Source organism: Saccoglossus kowalevskii, chromosome 21 (assembly GCF_978046115.1).
Source record: "Saccoglossus kowalevskii chromosome 21, keSacKowa6.1, whole genome shotgun sequence".
Lineage (NCBI taxonomy): Eukaryota > Metazoa > Hemichordata > Enteropneusta > Harrimaniidae > Saccoglossus > Saccoglossus kowalevskii.
Window position 1 is genome coordinate 14452747 of NC_140661.1, and position 25210 is coordinate 14477956.

Here is a 25210-nt window from a genome sequence, read left to right on the forward strand (position 1 = left end):
GCACCGGGCCACTCAAGTAAGTATCCCCATGGCATTGGGCCACTCAAGTAAGTATACCAGTAGCACCGAGCCACTCTAGTAAGTATACTTTGTTTATCTTTGAAAAGGCGTTCATAATCATTATATATCTCCGAGACGTATGTATGCGAAAAGCGTGATTAGGATGAAACTGTAATTCCATGTCCCATGTAGGACTGGGACGATACATGGGGGGGGGGGGTCAGTCGTAGTAAATGTTGCATGCTTCAACGCGTACATCATACATATTTTTGTATTGGAGAAAGTAATCCGACGACGTACCGGGGAATGGTAGGGGCATTCCCCTCGATCACAAAGAAAGTGTTTATTTATGTGAAAACGCAGTACGCAGGTAGCAGTTTCCCGTCTTTTGTTTGACGCGTACAGTACAGTACAGTACGCATAGTCTGAGTTCGTATGCAGTGTTTTAAAAGTTAAAATAATGCGACTATACACTGCAGCATTCTGCGTGATCTGTATGCTGCCTCTCCACACAGGTACGTATACAACACCCAACTCGCGATTCAGCCGTAGTAGTCCGTTTTTGCGTGCCTCAACTCCATATACTGACAAATTCTCGGAGGCGGAAGTTCGCGATAAAAAATTACATTCTAATGCTTACCACTCATTTAATCATCATGTAACTGGCATTCAAATTGTAAAAACAAAAACAAAAAAAACAAAACAACAAAACAAAACAGAAATCTACATTAAATTAATCTGGCTGTTGATTGTGTTGGCTTCTAACATATTGGTGTAACCATGGAAGGTTACACAACAGAATGCATGACGCGTAAAGTCGTAATTTACGAGATTTTCAAGACGAAAATGACTTACGTGTCTGTACTTTTGCTTTTATTCAAGTTGGTTTCGATTCTACTATTGAAATTGTACTATATAATCACGTAACAAATGAATGAATAGTTCATCATGTCAACTTGAACGCCAGTTGATCAAAAAGACTGGTAGAATTCAATTTGACCAATATTCAAAAACGATATATGACGACATCATCGCAAGTTCTAATTAATATTAATGAGCTGGTTCAACGTCGTCCAATCACCACGAACTTCATTTCAAAGCAGCTGCTATGTCACTCGAAGTCTTGCGCGCGTATTTACTAAAGGCGGTAGTCTAATGGAAATCACAAGTACGAGTTTGGTCCTAGGCGTCACTTGCACTAATTACCGCCGGCGACTCATTCGATACCTTCCAACCACAAAAAAAAAATCAAAATTAAAGCTTGGTATAAAAACGTAACCTCTCAGTTTGTACTCGTTGGTGTGCGCAGAAGTCAAAATCGCCATCTTTGTTTATATGAGACCCATATCCCACGCATGCGTGGCGCTACGACCACCGCCCTTTAAATATTTGGCTGAAAGTTGTTGATCGGTATTTATAGATTTTTGTGTGAATATGTTTATAAACTGGAGTACAACTTTCTGCCTTTCTTTCTTCCATTTTCGTAGCAATATGGGTATATATACGGGTTACTTAGGTATAAATGTGGTCAAACGTTTTAGGGCACTTCTACCCAACTATGGGTTTAGTACATGACCCTACAAATTATCAAGTAATAGCTTACATTTAAGTTTGTTTTTTCTCAGATGGACAGATGAATCCTCCAAGCTTGGTGTGGGTGGCCTACCGCAGCTACGACGCTTACGCTACTGTGCGAAGTCTTCCGGCGGATCCCGAAGACTATATAAGCTCGCCGTCGATCACTTCCCCGACGCACTTCTCTCAGTACGGCTCACAGTGGGCGGCCCTCGACAACCACTTTTCCGAGCGCGTCCTCTATTTCAGCGACTTGTCGAATGGCGGCATAATCAAAGGAAAGTTTGACGCTCAGCACGTATCCCAAAGTGCCGACTATCTGGTCCGTGGTACGTCTGTTATTGACGGCATCGCTATCGATTGGATTTCTGGTAATGTTTACTGGAGTGATATGCATTATAATTGGATAAAAGTCACCGACAGCACTGGTAGTAAACAGCAGATTGTGATCAAAAGTGGTTTAGATATTCCACGTGCTGTGGTGGTCTATCCACAAAGAGGGTAAGTGAGGAATTGGACCTTTAACAAATAAATACAGAAAATACAGTGGATTTTATGGAGGAATGAATGTTTTTATGTAAAATATTTACGGTTGATAAGAACTTGAACTTGAGCAAGCACAACGTGTCAACGGATACATGGCAGAAAACCCACCAATGATTGAAGGCACCTCGCAAAAACTGAGTAGCAGACAGCTTCTATAGCCAATGGATTCTTTGTGTTTGAATTATGCACACGGATATTCCAGGGTAAATGTTTTTTTTTTTAAACTTTCACAAAAAAACATTTAGGTTTTCATGGTATTAACTGTAATATAAATGAAACATTACTGTGAAAAAAATATGCAACAAAACGAGAACAATTAGTTAAAAACAAAACTTAATATTTGAAATGTAATCTCCAAAAAAAACAACGTGACTGCGATCTACTGAGGACTATCATCAGTTAAAGCGGGGGAGTCGTCACCTGCGCATGCGTCAGATGACCATAGCGTGCCATTGTTTACAAACAAGCGTCTACCCATGAGCCTTTGCGTTTTTAGCGTGTGTTGTTATCATCGCTTGGGGTTCAATTCCCGCGCGTGAGCAGGTGACGACCCTCCCGCTTTAAACATCTAGAAGTACTTCAAACAATTTACAAACAAATGCATTCTTCCACATACACAGCCGCGCGTCACAAAAATAAAATACACTTTTTACCGAATATAAGGCCTAAAAAAAAAGAAGGTGTGTTTCAGGTAACGAGCTAGAAAAAAATAGGTAGGGTAGGTCAGATTTCTTTTTTTTTTATTAATCTTTTTTTTTTCCATTCAAACAATTTCGACAAGTTGAAATACAATTTGCTGAAAAAATATAATTAGCATGAATATATCTGGGTCTTTATTCAATACCCAAATATTAATTGAATTTATATTTTGAGATGATAAATCTTTCTATTGGTCAAAATTGCTCACATTGGCAACTGATATTAGTTAGTTTCAAGTTAATGACACCACCAAGATATCAAGTATCATACTCAATGGATCTTGTTGATCTCAGAATTCAAAAACAGCCATTGAGGACAATTGTTGATATCTAGTTCAACTGAGGCCAACTAAATAGAATGTGAAAAAAGACAAGTTTCAAAGATGTTCAAGTTTTATTCAAGTTTCCATGTTCAATGTTCATTTATTTTCCATAGGGTCTCGTGCAGCATGGGAGATACCCTTCACTGGTGCATGCAGCTCATCTTTCCTTGATACAAAATGTATACCTGCTGCATTCTTCACGTCCGAACTGTAAACAAATATTAAATTGACCTACAACTTGCAAGTGTGTTGTTTTTAGGATATAAAAAATATATAGTTATGCTATTCTAATTTTTTACAGTTGTATAAAATCAATTAAAAAAAGACTATTTATAACATTTATTGCTATAAAACACACCGTTTTTACATTAAAATAAAGTTTGCAAATATATATAGGTACACATAAATACGTCAAATTCCCGGAATAACGAAGCCTACTTAATCTTATAATTGGACAAAATAATTTGTAGGCACTTTATATTAAAATTTAATGGATTGTCAAATTCAGTTACAAATTAAAAGTAACTCATTTATATTTCCTGAATACAGGTAAAAAATAAATACCGAACGTTATTTATAAGAGCGCCATAGTTTATACACGTACTTTGAGGTTTTGATCAATGGTAGAGACTTTTTCTTAGTCGAAGCAGACATCAGTACTTAGAATGGATTGTTCGTCTCTGGCGATGCGGGTTCTGTGCATTTATCAAGTCCCGAACACATCGTGCTGTCCGGCTCAGGGACACAAGTGAACTTTATGAATTTAGTCCCAAATGAATTGACAACGCTCGGCACGGGCGATTTGAACATCGAGTCCGTGTTTTCGATTTTTGTTCACGGCCCATGTTCGTTCTCTGCTAACGCAAACTCACAGAACGATTGTCCCGTACATGCGTACAAATCTTTTAAATCCTCAAAAGTTTCAGTTGTTAGAGAAATAAACGACCTCGATGTCCGAACATTGTGCTTTGAACATACATTTTTTATCGCACAAACGACGGCCGCACTTGCACTGGAGGCGGCCATTTTGGAATCTAAAAATAGGTAAAATGGTGGCACGTGATGTGGTATGCGATCGCTGATTGGCTAAAAGACGCATCATCGACCACACATTTCCAAACACCATCGGAAGTCGGGACGAGACGAAACGTCATCATCAAATAGCAAGTTTTTATTTTTTTTTTTAAATTTAAACTGTGCAATAAAATTAAAATCTTATATATGTTGAAAAAAAAATTAGGATCAGGACGTATTTTTAGGTAGGGTCGGGTTACCGGAAACACCTAAGCAAACTGTAATGTTTGTACTTAGCGCCATGACAACAGCAGGCGTCTCTCTGCACCCAAGTCTCACAACAAGTCTGGGAAAGTTGTCCATATCGCACAAATCACGGTCACTCAACAAATCATACTGAGTAGCAAGGGTCACGCGCCACCCTGCGGTAACGTCGCTGTGTTGCCTGGAACTGGTTTCAGAGAATGCGACTGGCTGTTAAGTCGTTCGTCATCGGGAATATGGTAAAATCTCCCAACAACATAATCCTCATTGATGAACGATTACAGATCAAAATGATATCGACAATTCGAGCGGTTTTTGTGCCGCCAATTCACGCATAGGAAGCGGTGTGTCACCAGAGGGCTCGATTTATGGAAAGGTGTGTTAGAAACACTTTGCCAGTGAACCCGCCACCCTGCCAAGTTATTTCAAACAATAAATAGTGTGGTTATTTTTTACATGAAACGTTGTATGGTGTATATATAGACCATTTCTGCAAACAGATAGGTACAAGGTAAAACTTATGTACCACAAACTGATTTTCTAGGAACTACTGATCCTCGGGGCGGAGCTACGCCACAAGACGTTCCACGTTGCTAAGACGCGCACCGCTGTACCATGCATTTCTATTGGCTCTGTGCCCTGCTGTGGCATGAACGCCGGTCGAGAAGCCGGTGAAAATTCAAGAAAACAACACAAACTCAACTTTGAAGTAATCCTGAACAACTGAATTTATATATGTTACACACGTAGGGCTAATCTTGTTACACTGTTCAGGGGAGTCTCGACAACCATCCCAAAGTACCGTTTTCTGAGAGTTTTTGGCCTTTGTTTTCATCGTGATGGTTGCCATGCGTTGAAAATGTCCGGATGTCCGCCCCGAGGATACATGGATACATGTCCCCCTCCTCGATACGGTTTTAGTTTTGACTCTAGATGGCGATGTTTCTGAAAACGCATTATCTGGTTTCAAATCATGGTGTTGCAAATATTTCTCGAAATATTTTTTGTTCACGAACTGTGAACATATCATCGTCGGCTGTTATAACAACAGCCTGTTAATTGCGAGTTTGCCATATGTCACGTGGCCGCATAATTATTCTGATGATTTGTGCTTAAGGTAGAAGCCTAGTCATATTTTTTGACAAAATTAGTCATAAATCGCATGACAATGTTCATTAGTTTATTATGTACAATCATGAAGCTAATGTTCCATGGTATAATGAAATAGCATTATTTTGTGTGTTACAGTTATGCTTTTTGAGAAACGTGTCCCAATATTTCTTAAAAATTGCTATTTTTAGAACAATTCCATAGAACATAATGTTAAAAAAAAATTGCATTTTTTGACACTTTTTAAAACCCAGATTTTTTTAATAATTCAGAACAACAAAAGGTACCCCATTATTAACAATATATGATTTTTTCAGCCTATGTCACCAGGCTAGATTGTGAGATATTGCATAATATCTCTGCCATAGGAACCTGTGGTAAAAGCAATATAATAGTGTCAAAATGGCGACTTTCTACTAAAATACAACTATCCATTTCTCGAAAAAAAGGCTGGTGACCCCCAACTTTTTTTAGGTCAATATCCTTATATTGCTTTGGAGTACAATTTATTGCAAAATGAATAAATTCTGGGTTTTTTAATTTATGAGTAGGCTTCTACCTTAATTGTTGATATTCGAAACTACTACCACCCAACATCAGGTATATTGTAATTGTTAGACGTAATTCTGATTAATTACATTTAAAAGAAAGGACAAATCAGACCTGGCAAGAATTGTGTCCTCTACCCGGTTGACAGAGGCGCACTTTTCTAATTCCAGCCAACTTCCAATCTGTTGCTCCCTCTAGCGGTGAAACGTCTCTACGACGCAAATCTTGTGTCTATGGGATCAATGAGGCATTCCGCTGAGAGTTAGCAAATTTAATGCAAAACAAACGCAGCCCTGACTTCAGTAAGTCTTATTTACACACAACACATCCAACAATCAGTGAACAATGTACACACAGTTACATAAAGTAAGTTTCATGCTAGGTTGTGGCCATGTATACACAGTCTAGTGAACCATTTGTTTGCCAACACACACAAAAGTAAAATATAATGGCAACATTGCATGTAGTGCACAAATTAAAAATAAACAGGGGCGGATCTAGGATTCTGGAATAGGGGGACGATAAGTTGGCCGAGGGCGAAGTTCGCGAGCGCCGTTGGCGCGAAGCCCTGTTGGTTGTTAAAAATAGGGGGCCGCGGCCCCTCGGCTCTTTCTAAATCCGCTCATGACAAAGCCAATTCAACTAACATTACTGGAGGGATAAATACTTACTTTTACTAGCACGCCGACCGCCGAGGCCAGGAAAAAAACCGATGGAGGGAGACTGGTGTACTCCATTGTGACAAACTGATACAAGAATTTCAAGCAAATTAAATTAAAAACTGCAGCATTACAAGACTGGCATATACTCTAGAATATAGAACCCCTGTCCCACACTTAAATACTCTCAGTCAATGCGTTGTCAGAAGATAATTGTTCGTAAAAAAGTTCAAATCAGTGTCACAAAATTGGTTGATTATTTTTGTTTTGACACACTGACGAGTACCTCGTTCAACTACAACTATTAGTCGCGTGTATGTATTGTTAAAACTGTAAGTGGCGTTAAAATATGAACACATTTAATCATAATCGAAAGTCAACTGTTGTAACATTTCACAAAACAAACCCGTATAAAAATCAGAAAAATCTTGTAGCAAGTGGGAAATTATGTCTGAAAATTGGAGGGAACTGGCAAAATGCTAACTGAAAATTTTGGCGCGAGAAAAATAGTACATAATAGTGGCACGACGGGGTCAGCAACACACATACGACATACATAAATGTATGCAAATGAACCAATACGATAAATAAATAATTAAATGCGCCACCTACGTGGAGCGATAAATAAGAAACTCGGCGGAGTACACAATTAACGCACAAACGGAAACAGTGGGGGCTTTTAAACTATTTCCGGTTGCTTTCATGATAGTGTTGATTGTTGTTTTTCAGTTTGACACGATGTACGTGCGCCGTGGTGAGTTTGTACATGTTATGTGCGCCGTTTTGCACGACCTTCAAGAAATTTATGAGACACTGAGCTGTAACGCAGTTCTGTTAAAAATATCCTACGTTCGTGGTGTACGGAGGTAGCCCTGAATACAGTCCTGTAGGTTGGCCTAATTCCGCTAATCATTCGGCCCCCACAGTCGCATCGACACTATGTGAAGAGCACAGTCAGCTGGCGCACACGTGATAATAAAATGAATACGATATTTACTATATGGGGCCGCCATCTTGAATGACGCATAAAACTAAATAAGAGACTCTTATTTAGTTTTATGCGTCATTCAAGATGGCGGCCCCCATTTAGTAAATATCGTATTTATTTTATTATCACGTGTGCGCCAGCTGACTGTGGTGAAGAGCTGTATCGGGCGATTTAAGAGGCATTTAGCTTTGCAATTAAAAAATAAGCATGTTGATACATCTAACTATCTCAAATACCTTAACTGGAAGCGAAATTACATAAAAAAAAATTTATGATCAAATCGACATTTTCTAACGTCAACAGAAAATATACGTCGCCATTTAGTTCTTGACGTATTTATAAACAAACCGTTGTTTTGTTGCGTAAAACTAGCTTTCGCCAATGTTCCAGTGCTGTAGGTTCATGTTTCGGCCACAAAAAAGGTATTTGTGATCGCTAGATTGGTCGATGGATTTTAGCTGGTGGTTACAATCATGAAAACTGCAGAAAGGTTCTCCGCCATAAATTTGTAGCTGGGTGTTAAAATCCCCGGTCTATGCGACTTCTCAGGACTGTGGGGCCGAATGATCAGTGGTAGGAGGCCAACCTACAGGACTGTACTCAGAGGTGGTACGGAGGGAGTGGGAGTATTATCTGCCATGCACGACTGATGTTCTATTTTTTGCCGAATTTTAGATTTCATGAATTTTTGTGAGACATGATAGATATATTTAGAAATAGTATTAGCCAACTTCATGAACAAGTGGTTCTCAATTATAACTTATACATTTGTAGTAAAATATTTACTATTTTTTTTTTTCAGTTTGTTGTTTTGGACAGACTGGGGAAGTGAACCAAAGATTGAGAAATCCAATTTAGCAGGTTACAACAGACAAACCCTGGTGCACTATGGACTTGTGTACCCAAATGGATTGGCTATCGACTATCAAACAAATAGGTGACTATTCCAATATGTAGATTGTATGTGAAATAGGGCAATGAAGTTTTATCATGTGTGAATATAACCCTGGATCCATGACGTTGTTAGTGGGCTTATTATATTCGGTTGCTTGACTGCCCACTCAACACCGCCATGGATCCTATTGCGCAAATTTCAGAGGAATGCGCAGCAAAAAGTAGCGCAGTAGTTGTGGGCTAACAAATGTGCTTGCTGCAAGTACGACTCAAGAAATTAAATATAAATACCCAACTCAGAGTGATTTTGCATTAGTTTGCTGTGCGACAGCGACCAGCCGTAAAACGTTCGGTGTTACAAATACTGAACACTTTGCGCATGCGCACTGTACAATAATAAAATCATATGACCTGTCAGGTGATTGTTTGCAGTTTGCACATGTGCACAACGTTCGGCTACCAAACTGGTTTCTTGTTTTGCGGTTTTTCGTTGTGGTACAATGATCTCGCACAAAATTGCTCTAAAGTCGTATGAATGGGTGATTTGTAGTGTCACATTTTATTGCTAATAATCAATACATTCGTTCTGACATGTTTTAGTCTAGAAAGGAGTACACTTCTATTCCTAGTCAAAATGCTATGGAAGGATCCATGGCGTTGGTAGAGCGGTCAGTCAAGCGACCGATGTAAATATCGTCCACTCGACACAACGACATGGGTCCATGGCTAGTGTGAATAAAGAGAACAGTTTTGATCACATATAGAATAGTTTTATCAGTTGAATGAATGAGGGCAATATAATTATAATATCACGTGTATTGCCGAGGGTAATAGTTTTGATCACATGGATGACTGTATGACCCTGACACTGATGCAGGGATGAGAATTTTCCACGGATCTGCGGAATTCCGCGGATTTCTAAGCTCCAGGGATCGATTATCTGAAACGTCTAAATCCGAAGAGAAAATTTTAGGGCAGGTAAGAATAAAAACCTTGTTCATTCACTGGAAGTAAACACTCTGTCGGGTCATTGTTGTTGGCTGCAAGAGGCCTGTATCAGTGTATGTTCAAAGGGAGACAACTCGCGGTGTCTCCAATGCGGAATGTTCACAACTCTTTTCATCAGTGCGTAAATCTGAAGTGGTTTCGAAGTGTTCGAAGTAATATGTAACGATTAACATGATTGGCTGGGTTTGCTCTGACGGACCAATCAGTGAAGAGCTTTTCACCAACAGCGTCATTTTATTGTTTTAATTGTTATCTGCGTTGGATCGTTGTTTACAAGTTTCATGCAGCAATAATGGTGAAATTGGTTACAAAAGACAACGAGTCAGCTGTGCGAGAGATCGATAAAGACATTAGGAACAAATTTCGTTGAGCATGGCTTGACAAGGAAGTGATTTTGACTGTGCGAATCGGGAAGAAAGATGAAGTGGTTCATCGGAAAGTGTGAGGTCCCGGGGAAGGCGTAATGTCTGTATTGTAATGATTTGATCAACTACGGTTCTCGGACCCCAGCTACTTCACTTTCAGCTGAAAATTAAAATTCTCATTCTCATCCCTGCTGATGTGTATGAAAGAGGGGCAATAGTTTGACTTGTGCAGCTGACAGGACGCATGATGGCACAGTCCTCACAGAAATACTGTAGTCTATAGAAATGTATATTCAGAATAAGCTTAGGCAGTCAATTCGTGTATGAATAATATCTAATGTGATTATAAATATTTGTCTAAATTCAGATTGTATTGGATTAATGTGGACAATGCAATACAGTTGGTCAGCACCATATCATCTTGTGATTTTGATGGCAATGATAAACAAGAACTGCACAGTGAGTCTGTCTACTCAGCATGGTACTTTGATCTCACTATCTATGAGGTAAGTGAGTCTGTCTACTCAGCATGGTACTTTGATCCCACCATCTATGAGGAAAGTGTGTCTGTCAACTCAGCATGGTACTTTGATCTCACCATCTATGAGGTGAGTGAGTCTGTCTACTCAGCATGGTACTTTGATCTCACCATCTATGAGGTAAGTGAGTCTGTACTACTCAGCATGGTACTAAGATCTCACCATCTATGAGGTAAGTGGGTCTGTCAACTCAGCACGGTACTTTGATCTCACCATCTATGGGGTAAGTGAGTCTGTCTACTCAGCATAGTACTTTAATCACACCATCTATGAGGTAAGTGAGTCTGTCAACTCAGCATGGTACTTTGATCCCACCATCTATGAGGTAAGTGAGTCTGTTTACTCAGCATGGTACTTTGATTTCATCATCTATGAGGTAAGTGAGTCTGTCAACTCAGCATGGTACTTTGATCTCACCATCTATGAGGTAAGTGAGTCTGTTTACTCAGCATGGTACTTTGATCCCACCATCTATGAGGTAAGGGAGTCAGTCTACTCAGCACAGTACTTTGATCTCACCATCTATGTGGTAAGTGAGTCTGTCTACTCAGCACGGTACTTTGATCTCACCATCTATGAGGTAAGGGAGTCTGTCAACTCAGCATGGTACTTTGATCTCACCATCTATGAGGTAAGTGAGTCTGTTTACTCAGCATGGTACTTTGATCCCACCATCTATGAGGTAAGGGAGTCAGTCTACTCAGCACGGTACTTTGATCTCACCATCTATGTGGTAAGTGAGTCTGTCTACTCAGCACGGTACTTTGATCTCACCATCTATGAGGTAAGGGAGTCAGTCTACTCAGCACGGTACTTTGATCTCACCATCTACGGGGTAAGTGAGTCTGTCAACTCAGCACGGTACTTTGATCTCACCATCTATGAGGTGAATGAGTCTGTCAACTCAGCATGGTACTTTGATCTCACCATCTATGAGGTAAGTAAGTCAGTCTACTCAGCACTGTATTTTGATCTCACCATCTATGAGGTGAGTGAGCCTGTCAACTCAGCACGGTACTTTGATCTCACCATCTATGAGGTAAGTAAGTCTGTCTACTCAGCACTGTACTTTGATCTCACCATCTATGAGGTGAGTAAGTCTGTCTACTCAGCATAGTACTTTGATCTCGCCATCTATGAAGTAAGTGAGTCTGTCTACTCAGCATGGTACTTTGATCCCACCATCTATGAGGAAAGTGTGTCTGTCAACTCAGCATGGTACTTTGATCTCACCATCTATGAGGTGAGTGAGTCGGTCTACTCAGCATGGTACTTTGATCTCATTATCTATGAGGTAAGTGAGTCGGTCTCCTCCGCATGGTACTTTGATCTCACCATCTATGAGGTAAGTGAGTCTGTACTACTCAGCATGGTACTTTGATCTCACCATCTATGAGATAAGTGAGTCTGTCTACTCAGCATGGTACTTTGATCTCACCATCTATGAGGTGAGTGAGTCTGTCTACTCAGCACGGTACTTTGATCTCACCATCTATGAGGTAAGTAAGTCTGTCTACTCAGCACTGTACTTTGATCTCACCATCTATGAGGTGAGTAAGTCTGTCTACTCAGCATAGTACTTTGATCTCGCCATCTATGAAGTAAGTGAGTCTGTCTACTCAGCATGGTACTTTGATCCCACCATCTATGAGGAAAGTGTGTCTGTCAACTCAGCATGGTACTTTGATCTCACCATCTATGAGGTGAGTGAGTCGGTCTACTCAGCATGGTACTTTGATCTCATTATCTATGAGGTAAGTGAGTCGGTATCCTCCGCATGGTACTTTGATCTCACCATCTATGAGGTAAGTGAGTCTGTACTACTCAGCATGGTACTTTGATCTCACCATCTATGAGATAAGTGAGTCTGTCTACTCAGCATGGTACTTTGATTTCACCATCTATGGCGTAAGTGAGTCTGTCTACTCAGCATGGTACTTTGATCTCACCATCTATGGGGTAAGTGAGTCTGTCTACTCAGCATGGTACTTTGATCTCACCATCTATGAGGTGAGTGAGTCTGTCTACTCAGCATGGTACTTTGATCTCACCATCTATGAGGTGAGTGAGTCTGTCTACTCAGCATAGTACTTTGATCTCACCATCTATGAGGTAAGTAAGTCTGTCTACTCAGCATGGTACTTTGATTTCATCATCTATGAGGTAAGTAAGTCAGTCTACTCAGCATGGTACTTTGATCTCACCATCTATGAGGTGAGTGAGTCTGTCTACTCAGTATAGTACTTTGATCTCGCCATCTATGAGGTAAGTAAGTCTGTCTACTCAGCATGGTACTTTGATCTCACCATCTATGAGGTAAGTAAGTCTGTCTACTCAGCATGGTACTTTGATCTCACCATCTACGAGGTAAGTGAGTCTGTCTACTCAGCATAGTACTTTGATCTCACCATCTATGGGGTAAGTGAGTCTGTCAACTCAGCATGGTACTTTGATCTCACCATCTATGAGGTGAGTGAGTCTGTCTACTCAGCATAGTACTTTGATCTCGCCATCTATGAAGTAAGTGAGTCTGTCAACTCAGCATGGTACTTTGATCTCACCATCTATGAGATGAGTGAGTCTGTCTACTCAGCAAAGTACTTTGATCTCGCCATCTATGAGGTGAGTGAGTCTGTCTACTCAGCATAGTACTTTGATCTCGCCATCTATGAAGTAAGTGAGTCTATCAACTCAGCTTGGTACTTTGATCTCGCCATCTATGAGGTAAGTGAGTCTGTCTACTCAGCACAGTACTTTGATCTCGCCATCTATGAAGTAAGTGAGTCTGTCAACTCAGCATGGTACTTTGATCTCGCCATCTATGAAGTAAGTGAGTCTGTCAACTCAGCATGGTACTTTGATCTCGCCATCTATGAAGTAAGTGAGTCTGTCAACTCAGCATGGTACTTTGATCTCGCCATCTATGAAGTAAGTGAGTCTGTCTACTCAACATGGTACTGTGATTGCGCCATCTATGAAGTAAGTGAGTCTGTCAACTCAGCATGGTACTTTGATCTCGCCATCTATGAAGTAAGTGAGTCTGTCTACTCAGCACGGTACTTTGATCTCACCATCTATGAGGTGAGTGAGTCTGTCTACTCAACATGGTACTGTGATTGCGCCATCTATGAAGTAAGTGAGTCTGTCTACTCAGCATGGTACTTTGATCTCACCATATATGAGGTAAGTGAGTCTGTCTACTCAGCATAGTACTTTGATCTCACCATCTATGACGTGAGTGAGTCTGTCTACTCAGCATAGTACTTTGATCTCACCATCTATGAAGTAAGTGAGTCTGTCTATTCAGCATGGTACTTTGATCTCACCATCTATGAGGTGAGTGAGTCTGTCTACTCATCATAGTACTTTGATCTCACCATCTATGAGGTAAGTGAGTCTGTCTACTCAGCATGGTACTTTGATCTCGCCATCTATGAAGTAAGTGAGTATCTACTCAGCACGTTACTTTGATCTCACCATCTATGAAGTAAGTGAGTCTGTCTACTCAGCATGGTACTTTGATCTCACCATCTATGAGGTGAGTGAGTCTGTCTACTCATCATAGTACTTTGATCTCACCATCTATGAGGTAAGTGAGTCTGTCTACTCAGCATGGTACTTTGATCTCGCCATCTATGAAGTAAGTGAGTATCTACTCAGCACGTTACTTTGATCTCACCATCTATGAAGTAAGTGAGTCTGTCTACTCAGCATGGTACTTTGATCTCACCATCTATGAGGTAAGTGAGTCTGTCTACTCAGCATGGTACTTTGATCTCACCATCTATGGGGTAAGTGAGTCTGTCACCTCATCATGGTACTTTGATCTCATCATCTATGAGGTAAGTGAGTCTGTCTACTCAGCATGGTACTTTGATCTCATCATCTATGAGGTAAGTGAGTCTGTCAACTCAGCATGGTACTGTGATCTCACCATCTATGAGGTAAGTGAGTCTGTCAACTCAGCATGGTACTTTGATCTCACCATCTATGAGGTAAGTGAGTCTGTCAACTCAGCATGGTACTGTGATCTCATCATCTATGAGGTAAGTGAGTCTGTCAACTCAGCATGGTATTTTCCTTTGTGTATACCAGGTGCAGAGGTTTAATGAAAATAAATTCTCGTCACTGAACACAATTGATCGTAAAGCATTTGAATTATTACTTTAATAATGAGAATTCTGTTGTGCATGAAGGCAGTGAGGGATCGCCTCAATTGGCATTACACTATGACCAACCTGATTCACCACACTGTTTGCGTGCATAATACTTTATTAGATTGTCGCCATGACTTTGTATTACATTCATTATTGTGTGTTATCCCAATAAAAATGCGGTAATTTTTAAAGTTCTCCATATTTTTTAGAATTATGTTTTTGTTAGTGATTGGGCAGAAAAAATGAAATGTATTTACAAGGATACTGGAGTTGAGTACTTCGGACTGAATACCGGTGCCAAGCCGTTTGGTGTCAGTATTTATGGTGACTACAACCAACCAACAGCCCCATGTAAGTATCTATCTGTAATGGAAAGTAAAAAAAATGGCTTCCATTATAAGTCAATGAAAGCATCATCTTTGGATTGAGTAATGCTTGTGAGAATCTTACAGGGTGAATGTTTTTTTAAATATTTTATAAATTTATTTTAGGCCAGACTTTTTTTATTCCTTGTTTCTCGAGTTTTTATAAGGCAATTTTTTTGAGGAGGGCAAAAAAAATATAAAATTAATTCTTTTTTTCCATTAGATTTATGTGATTCTCAAAGAATAGTAAGTGAGATCATTGATCGGAGAGAAGAAATGAAATAAAATTTTATTCCATGTATAACCTTGTTGCTAATCTGCGCGAGACTTTCTGTACTTTGATCATGATACTCCCAATAAAATGTTATGCCTTGGGATTGCCTAAAAGTGGTCACTATAGACAGGTGGTTTTCATACACAGGTTGCTCATTTGTTATGCCTTAGGACTATCCTAATGTGGTTTCTATAAGCAGGTGGTCTTTATATAGAGGTGGTCACTAACACAAGTTTGACTGTATGAGGTTATTATGACCACATTTGTGTAACAGATAATACTAATGTATATTTCTTAAACAGCTGCTTGTGCCGATGCTCCATGCAGTGACTTATGTGTTACTGATATTAGTGAGTACACATGTCTATGTACTGAACATGCGTATCTACTGGATGATGGTAGAACCTGTCAAAAAGGTTAGTTTTCAGTTTCCCTCATATCTTGAGTTGTGATGGTGTAAATGTATGGAAGATTATATTTCTTTGGTTTACCATATTTGCTCTGTTAGTAGCACATGTACTCACTTTGAATGACAGAGGTGTGTCTGTGTCTAAAGTAAGTCGTATTTTAATGATTGTGTATACAATACATACAACTGTTGGTTGGCATGCGCTCCTATTGGAGATGTGCTTCTAATAGAGCAAATACAGATAGAAATATAGATAGAGCAGATAGAAAAATGTTTTTTTTTATTGGCGCAATTTTTCGTAGTTATTTTTTGACACGCTCATAAGTCATTGTTTTCATATATTCAGACAACACTCTGCAATCTCCGCTGTTAATTTGGTCCACCACCAATTCTATCTGTACTCTACCGGTTCACATGGGTAATATGCACTTGCCGAATGACACATATAATTACCACTGTTTGCTGAGCGGTGAAGACCACGTAGTGGCAATTGACGCTGACATTCATGGCAAGTTCCTCTACTACTCGGATTACCAGCAGAGGGTAATAAAAAGAGCAAGATTGGTTGACGGGGAGACAACAGTTATTATAAATGGTGGAATCGGTAGTGTAGAAGGTCAGTGTCAACATCCGATCCAAATATTTTTTGTATTTATACATTTTATTAGTCCCTGTTTGGAGGCAGTCTGAAAACGGGGACTTATGTTTTGACCTCTGTGTGTCCATGCTCCTGTGCGTCTGTGGTTCTAGTGCCATATCTATGACTTGCTTTGACTGATTATGTTCAAATTTTATATATTCATTATACATCATATCATAGATATACAGATATATTGGTTTGAAGATCCTATTCGGTTTTTGTGCTAAAAAATCATCAAATATCAAGCATTTCTGGCATTTATGGATGGATTATGTTCAAACTTGGTACATACATTAAACATTACAGGTTCCTGATGCACATCATTTTATTTGTCAGATCGGATTCAGAATGGCTGACTAGCGGCCATTTTGTTTAAATAAAAGAATGGGTTTCTATGCTTTGACTGATTATGTTCAAATTTTATATATTCATTATACATGTATTCAAAATGCCGGATTTTGTTTTAATTAATGCTGTTCCAGGGCAATATCTCTTAATACACGTTTGACGATCAGATACAAATGTCAATAATTTTAATATCAAACAATCATCATAATCATATTCCTGACATGTTTATATTTCAGCTATATTACTATAAATAAAACTACATATCTTAAAATCGATAACCAACGGGGACTGTGCCATGCATGGCTTGTTTTACTGTATTTTTATTGTTTTTTTTGTTTTATTGCATGCATCTTATTTTGTTATTTTTTGTGAACATACATTGTTGAGAAAATGAATAAAATAGCAATAACAACAAACTAGGATTTATTTGAATTTTATTATTTCACATTCAATTCTGGTCTGAGGGGATTTGTCAACCAACTAGAGTGCATCTTACTAAAGCAGGCTATGTTGCTTTATAAAGCTGTTTGTAACAGACGTTCTGATAGGTTACTGATCCTACAAGACTTGACCACAATTTGCATATAGGCAATAAATCTTGGATGTAAGCAGCCAGCTATATCTTGTTGAGGGTGAGAACCACAAGACTCGTTTTTTCCTCTCAAACAGCGTTCCATTTTGTGAAATTTTGAAGATTAGAATGGAAATTTCACTGTTATGAGTTTGCTGTTTTTCCTGCCTTAGGAAAATCGCTGAAAAGTTTACAGAATGTGACATGCTTTCACTTTGAATTTTCAGGGATTGCTATCGATTGGATCAACTTTAACCTATACTGGACAGATAACCACCAAAATCACATCGCAGTATCTCGGTTGGATGGATCATATCGCAAGATTCTTATAACTAATCTTGATCAACCGAGAAGCATTGTTGTTGATCCTATTAATAGGTATGTTTGAAAAAAATGCGTTTTGAAAAACTGATAAATTTAGCAATTTTTCATTATTTTTTGAACTAAAACCAGAAAAATTTATCAGTTTTTAACAAGCGTGTCACAGCGATTGTAGTTCATGTTGTTATCTATTACAAGCTTTTCTTGAGAATAATTTTCTTTGAAAGGAAGTTTGTGCATGATTTGCTTTTATTTGCAGACTATTATGATGGTTTAAATCTTCTTAAAAGCAAAAAAAATTTATGTGAGTTCTGTGTATGGGAAATTTAACCCTTATCCTGCCATCCCTGTGTACTTAACCAGATCAGAGTTAAAGTCAAATGTTGACATTAAGCAAATCCTAGGGATTCTCAAGACTAATATTTTGCCTTAGAGGGGCCAGCACTATAATTACCTGGTGTATTATTGTGGAGGTTGTGGTATAGGGACTAACACCATGTGCCTGTTGTATCGTTGTGGAGAAAAAGTATTTTTTGCTTAGAGGAACAAGCATCATGCATCTGCAGTTGTATTGTTGTAAAGTTGTTGTGGTAGCTTAACTTTGGATGGGACGATGAAGTTGTTGGTTCAGCTTTCACTCTTGACTGCTAATTCAAATTATGCTCTCTTTCTGTAGGTACATGTATTGGAGTGATTATGGAACTTCTGCCAAGATAGAAAGAGCTGGACTTGATGGAACTAACAGGATAACATTTATAAGTGGCCTTATACAACCAATGGGTCTGGCTATAGATTTTTCCAAGAACAGGTAGTCACTTCATCTTAATATAGTTACCTATAATGCTAACTCTAATTCTTCATTAATATTTGCAACATTTTTAGCTCCGCTGTCGACTTTGTCGAGCGGAGCTTATCATATGAGTGATTGTCTGTCGTCCGTGTCAATGTTTTACTTTTTTGACTTCTTCTTGAAAACTACAAGCCTGAATGCTTTGATACTTGGTGTATATGTACCTTGGGTAGACCTCTCTTAGATTTGTTCATTTCATATTGATATCTTCAATTCTCTAATTTCAGTAAATATTTTTGTCATTTTTGGTAAAAAGTGATATTTTCAACTTCTTGTTAAAAACCGCAAGTCCAATTGCTTTGATATTACATATATAGGTACTACATTTGGGCCACTCTCATATTTGTTCATTTCATGATGATATCTTCAATTCTCTAATGTTGATGAATATTTTTGGTAAAAAGTGATATTTTCAACTTATTAAAAACCGCAAGTCCAATTGCTTTGATATTACATACATGTATATAGGTTCTACATGTGGACCTCTCTCAGATTTGTTCATTTTGTAATGATATCTTTAATTCTCTAGTTTTGGTGAATATTTTTGTCATTTTTGGTAAAAAGTTATATTTTCGACTTCTTGTTAAAAAGCACAAGTCCAATTGCTTTGATATTACATATATAGATACTACATGTGGACCTCTCTCAGATTTGTTCATTTTGTAATGATATCTTTAATTCTCTAATTTTGGTGAATATTTTTGTAATTTTTGGTAAAAAGTGATATTTTCGACTTCTTGTTGAAAACCGCAAGTCTAATTGCTTTGATACTATACATTTTCTAATGATATCTTCTGTTCTTTAATTGAAATGTGCATTGCTAACAGCGGAGCTATCTCAGCCGACAGGCTGCTTGTTTCCATATATCATATAAGTTTCTCATACATGTCTATGATACATTTTATATGCAAAATAAGTTCATATACAAATTAAAGCTGTATTTGTTATATTGGATGATTATTGAAATCACCTCTAACTTATACATTGTATTATACTGTAAAATGACTAATTTTCACTGGGTTTAAATTTCACTGATTTACCATTTCAGGCATATTCAGTGGGGCTTAAATTCACGGTTTTATCATTCAGATAATGTGTTCTATATTAAATTTTACATGTTCACTGGGTTAAATTTAGCGCATTTTCCAGTCAGCGAAATAAGCAAAATTAAATCCCAGTGAATAATTAACCCTTTTACAATACCATTGTCCATATTTAGACATATTGTTACATCATTGCTATACATCATCAGATGATAGAATATTTATTGTGTTCCATTGGCCCCGAATCTGTATAACATTTTATTGTTAAATTTCAGTGCTGAATAACCATGTAACTATTCTCGTGGGTTTGTGACATAAAAATATTAATATGAATGAACTCAAAAAAGTACTTTTCATGAAGAATATTTTAACTGTAAATATTTATTTATGATTGATGCAGTGTGTCGTGTTTGTATTCAAGCATTGCATGAGCGTACATTTGTACGGTGTTCTGCATTATCGACCATCCAGCACACTCGTCAGGTTTTGCCATAAAACAAACCAAATTTAAAACTCGCGCTGATGGTATATTTTAATATGCAGCTATTATGCATAGAATCTAGTCCTCATCCATAATGGCACTGAGGGTCATTTATTAAATCTTTTAACCACCAGATTTTCTCCCCCAAATTTTTCTTCTCTTGAACTCTAATTTTAGAGGCAACCGACAAAATTTGAGTAAATTTTCAGTTTTTATCCCAAAAATTTGCCTATTTTTGTCGCTATCTTCTGAAGGAAATTGCAGACTATAAACAGGACTATTTTGTGAATTTGTGATGAAAAGAGATAACTGGGGGTGAAGAGGTATAATGTCATATCCTCGGGGGCGGACATCCGGGCATTTTCACCGCCTGGCAACCCGTGGCGGTGAAAACAAAGGCCCAAAACTCGCAGAAAACGGTATTTTGGGATGATTGTTGAGACTCCTCTGAACAGTGTAACAAGATTAGCCCTATACGTGTGTAACATATACAAATTTGGTTGTTTGGGATTACTTCAAAGTTGAGTTTGTGTTGTTTTCTCGAATTTTCATCGGCTCGACCAACGTTCCACATAGAAATGCATGTACATTGGTGCGCGTCGTAGCAACGTGGAACGTCTTGTGACGTAGCTCCGCCCCCGAGGATTGCTCAAATAAGTAATACATGCATTTTTGGTTTACGGTTTACATGCATGTGTGTCTCTATTACAGATGCACTTTTAATATAGCAAATATGGTATGCTAATTTGTTATAATAATTTTTATAATTTATGAAATTGGTATTATGATTCTGTATGCAAATTCATATAATTTTTTCAATAAAAAATCTAAGAATTAGGAGAAAAGAAGCTGATAATGTCTAATCACTAATCAGTTAATCTGTTGTACATTATTTCACAGAATATATTTTGCTGATAGAGGTAGACAAATGGTTGAATCTGTTGACTTGAATGGTGGTGATAGAACCATTATTATAATAAAGCCTGGGGCAAAATTCTTTGATTTGGATATTTACCAGGTACTATTTGTTTTTGATCTCCATGACATATGTACCAGTTGTATTACATGTTGAAACTAGATTTACTGACCTCTTTGAAATATATATCAGACATGTTAACTAGATTTACTGACCTCTTTGAAATATATATCAGACATGTTAACTAGATTTACTGACCTCTTTGAAATATATATCAGACATGTTAACTAGATTTACTGACCTCTTTGAAATATATATCAGACATGTTAACTAGATTTACTGACCTCTTTGAAATATATATCAGACATGTTAACTAGATTTACTGACCTCTTTGAAATATATATCAGACATGTTAACTAGATTTACTGACCTCTTTGAAATATATACAAATGTACCAGGCATGTTAGCTAGACTTACTGACCTCTTTGAAATATATATCAGCCATGTTAGCTAGATTTACTTGCCTCTTTGAAATGTATACCAGGCATGTTAACTAGATTTACTGACCTCTTTGAAATATATACCAGGTATGTTAGCTAGATTTACTGACCTCTTTGAAATATATACAAAGGTAAGCGGCATGTTAGCTAGATTTACTGACCTCTTTGAAATATATATCGGACATGTTTAACTAGATTTACTGACCTCTTTGAAATATATATCAGACATGTTAACTAGACTTACTGACCTCTTTGAAATATATACAAATGTACCAGGTATGTTAGCTAGATTTACTGACCTCTTTGAAATATATACAAAGGTAAGAGGCATGTTAGCGAGATTTACTGACCTCTTTGAAATATATACCAGGCATGTTAACTAGATTTACTGACCTCTTTGAAATATATACCAGGTATGTTAGCTATATTTACTGACCTCTTTGAAATATATACAAAGGTAAGAGGCATGTTAGCGAGATTTACTGACCTCTTTGAAATATATACCAGGCATGTTAGCTAGATTTGCTGACATCTTTGAAATATATACCAGGTGTGTAAACTAGATTTACTGACCTCTTTGAGGTATATATCAGATACATGTATGTTACATGTTGTAACTAGATTTACAGACTAATATCTAATATAAACTTTTCATACTATTCCTTTCAAAAGGATTATTTATTTTGGACTGAATGGGATGATACAAATGGTATACATTTTGGTAATATGGATCACGGGTCAATTATCCGGCATTTAACGCATTCTGGTACTGCATATGGTATACGTACATATGACGAAACAAGACAACCTGAAGGAATGAGTAAGTAACAGTAAAGATCACTTACAGTCTATCACTGACCTACATTTGTTATATTCAGAACTGTATGAATGAGAGTGTCACACGCAACATAATATTACCGTAATTGGTATAGTACAGGTGTGATGGTTCTAATACCAAAATGGCAACAGTAACAGAAAGACTTCCCTGGCGGCAATGATAACATGCGAACGTGGAGCCAACAGATGAGGTTTCAACTGGTACTGGTATTATTATACTCTGCAAACATCAGTACAATAACGCGGTAAAACTCCACTACTCCAATAACTAGATACTTAAACTCCAATACAATTCAACGAGATCTACGGTCTGAACCCAGTGCTGAACAACTCCCCCATACACACCCCCACCACCCACAAATAGACCACTACATCAGCACACATAACGAGTCCGGAACCCACCACAAATCTCTAGAATGTTCCACCACCCTCCACCGCCTCCTACAGCGTTCCACCGCCTATTCAACCAGTTTCCAAAAAAAAATCTAGAACACTCCACCCAGACACAGCACGGCTCCAGAACACTCTCAGCGACACGGAAGTGGCAAATAAGTCGTATGCGACAGAGAGTGTATCGAATAATTTCAGAAAAAGATAGTATTCATATTCATATTGGCCTATTCATAATTGTATCAATTAAATACTCATCGTATATGCCAGCAAGTTAATTGTGCAAATTCCGTACTTGACCACGTTAGTGCCTGACCCTGGGCGCGCTAACAAGGTCAAGTACGGTATGTTGTTCTGATATGGCGTGAGTGTGTTTTTAACTATGCAAGCCATGGTAAAATACTCTGTATACTATGGATTTTCAGTTTTAGAATTAGGCCCCCAAACATGATTAACACAGTAGGTGCTCAGAAGTAATTTTGTTGACAATGCAAAAAAAAATGTTTGTCATCTGCTGTTACTTGCTCATGAACCCAGAAGTTTTGTTGATCTTCAAAATGTTATCTGGTGTTTGGTACTAATCAGGGTCTGTTTGTTTTTAAAAATAACATCAATTGAGATGATTTTATATGTGTCAATGTTGCCAAACAATAAGCAAAGCCAAAACTTGGGTGCGAATTTGCTCTTCCTGCTCAATTTATCTATAATTGCTGTATGCTAGTTCCAGGGCCCATTTTACAATGCTTCCTAGTAGAAGGTTTTGAGTGCTGTATTATGTGTAACACATTTGTACTTGTTTTTTGAAGCTTTAAAGTTATTTCCCTGTCTCAGAATTACTTTTAAAATGAAGTTGGCATAATGTAATGGCAATAAACCAGCATCAAAGTTGGGTATACCAATCTATTCCCATATACCAAGTATATCCATAACCCACCTTTGGTTCATATCTCCATGTTACATGTATATATATGTACAATCAATTTTCTATTTCGATCCTGAAAATATTTAATGAAAATTTGGTTGGTAATTGGGCAAACAACAAATGGCTAAAAATTTAATGAAAAACAAAATTTGCCAAAATTTGGTTTTCTTGCCAATTTAATGCATATATACCTCTATGTATTAATGAAAATTAAACTGATACTATTGGCCTATATAAATAAATTAATATAATTTGTGTTTTGTTTGTTATAGGTGTTTGTGGTTCTAACAATGGTGGATGTTCTCAGCTGTGTTTACCCCGAACTACCTCAGGATATGTGTGTGAATGTAGTCATGGATTTACATTGCATTCAGATGGTATTTCATGCATTGCAAGTACTTGTGAGTCAAAACTCTAAATATTAAAACAATATATACTCTCAGAGAGGTGTAAATCAGTTCCCATTACAAATATACACACTTCATAAACACATGACAGATAAAAATGACATGTGTACTTATATATAGGAGGAGTATGGAAGAACTCTATATACTCTTGGAGTTTGAAAACAGTGCACTTCCGTTTAGTGGGTGGCACCATTTTCATAAACACATGACAGATAAAAATGACATGTGTACCTATATATAGGAGGAGTATGGAAGAACTCTATATACTCTAGGAGTTTGAAAACAGTGCACTTCCGTTTAGTGGGTGGCACCATTTTTTTTTGTCCCTATTTAGACAAAGTCCGAAAACAGGGACTATTAATTTGGGTTCTTTCCCTCTGTTTGTCCATCCATACGAATGTACGTCCGGAGCTATATCTCAGACACCCATTGACAGATTCCATTCAAACTTTACATGAAGACAATACATAATGTCTTACATATGCGCATCAAGTTACTTTATGATCGGAGCAAAAAAGGCCTACTGGCATTTTGAATGTAAAATTTGCTATTTCTGATACCTAAACTTGTCTGCAGCAGTTTCTCGGAGATGACTAGACCAATTTGGATCAAAGTTGGTATGATGATCATACATATTAGGTTGTAGGTGCACGTCAAACGTTTAAATTTTGTACAAAGACAGTATACCAATAGATCAACATGAACGTTATTTTTGTAATTTGATTCAATATGACTGCCCAATGTCCAATACTCGTGTAAAAGCACTAAATCATAATATGGTTGCATGTCATATTTTTTCTGTGATTCAAACAAATATGGCCGACTGACGGCCATTTTGTTTTTCATGATACCCATGCCTACTTTCCCATGAATGCAATGAACATTTCTGTTTAAATTTTGTACAAAGACAGTATACCAATAGATCAACATGAACATTATTTTTGTAATTTGATTCAGTATGACTGCCCAATGTCCAATACTCGTGTGAAAGCTAGACAGCTTCTTCATAAAGCATGTTGTTAATGATACGGTAATCATTTTCTAGCTGCGGGCTGAAAATAATTCAACTTAGAATAGTGTTTCAGGTTATTTTTTCAGCGACGACACATGACTCATGCGTGGCGTCATCTTGAATTCCACTTAACTTGATCGCGCATGAACTAATAACTCAGCTTCTGCAGTTAATGCTTTAACATTGTATTGTTACGTCAGTTCTGTTTTTAGTAACTCATTAAACTATTCGGTTG

At 37.7% G+C, this 25210-nt stretch overlaps 1 protein-coding gene across 1 annotated transcript in view; it reads left to right on the forward strand.

The window, feature by feature from the left end:
- The first annotated feature begins 212 nt into the window (after window positions 1–212).
- The window catches only part of LOC100374813 (uncharacterized), a 92364-nt gene continuing 67366 nt past the window's right edge, over window positions 213–25210 (forward strand). Inside the window, 12 exon segments of the mRNA XM_085494868.1 lie at window positions 213–515; window positions 1626–2076; window positions 8529–8663; window positions 10361–10499; window positions 14899–15040; window positions 15631–15744; window positions 16084–16353; window positions 17524–17674; window positions 18294–18425; window positions 20892–21009; window positions 22080–22227; window positions 23829–23957. Of these exon segments, the coding sequence (XP_085350994.1) occupies window positions 461–515; window positions 1626–2076; window positions 8529–8663; window positions 10361–10499; window positions 14899–15040; window positions 15631–15744; window positions 16084–16353; window positions 17524–17674; window positions 18294–18425; window positions 20892–21009; window positions 22080–22227; window positions 23829–23957 (1984 nt within the window). The 5' untranslated portion in view covers window positions 213–460.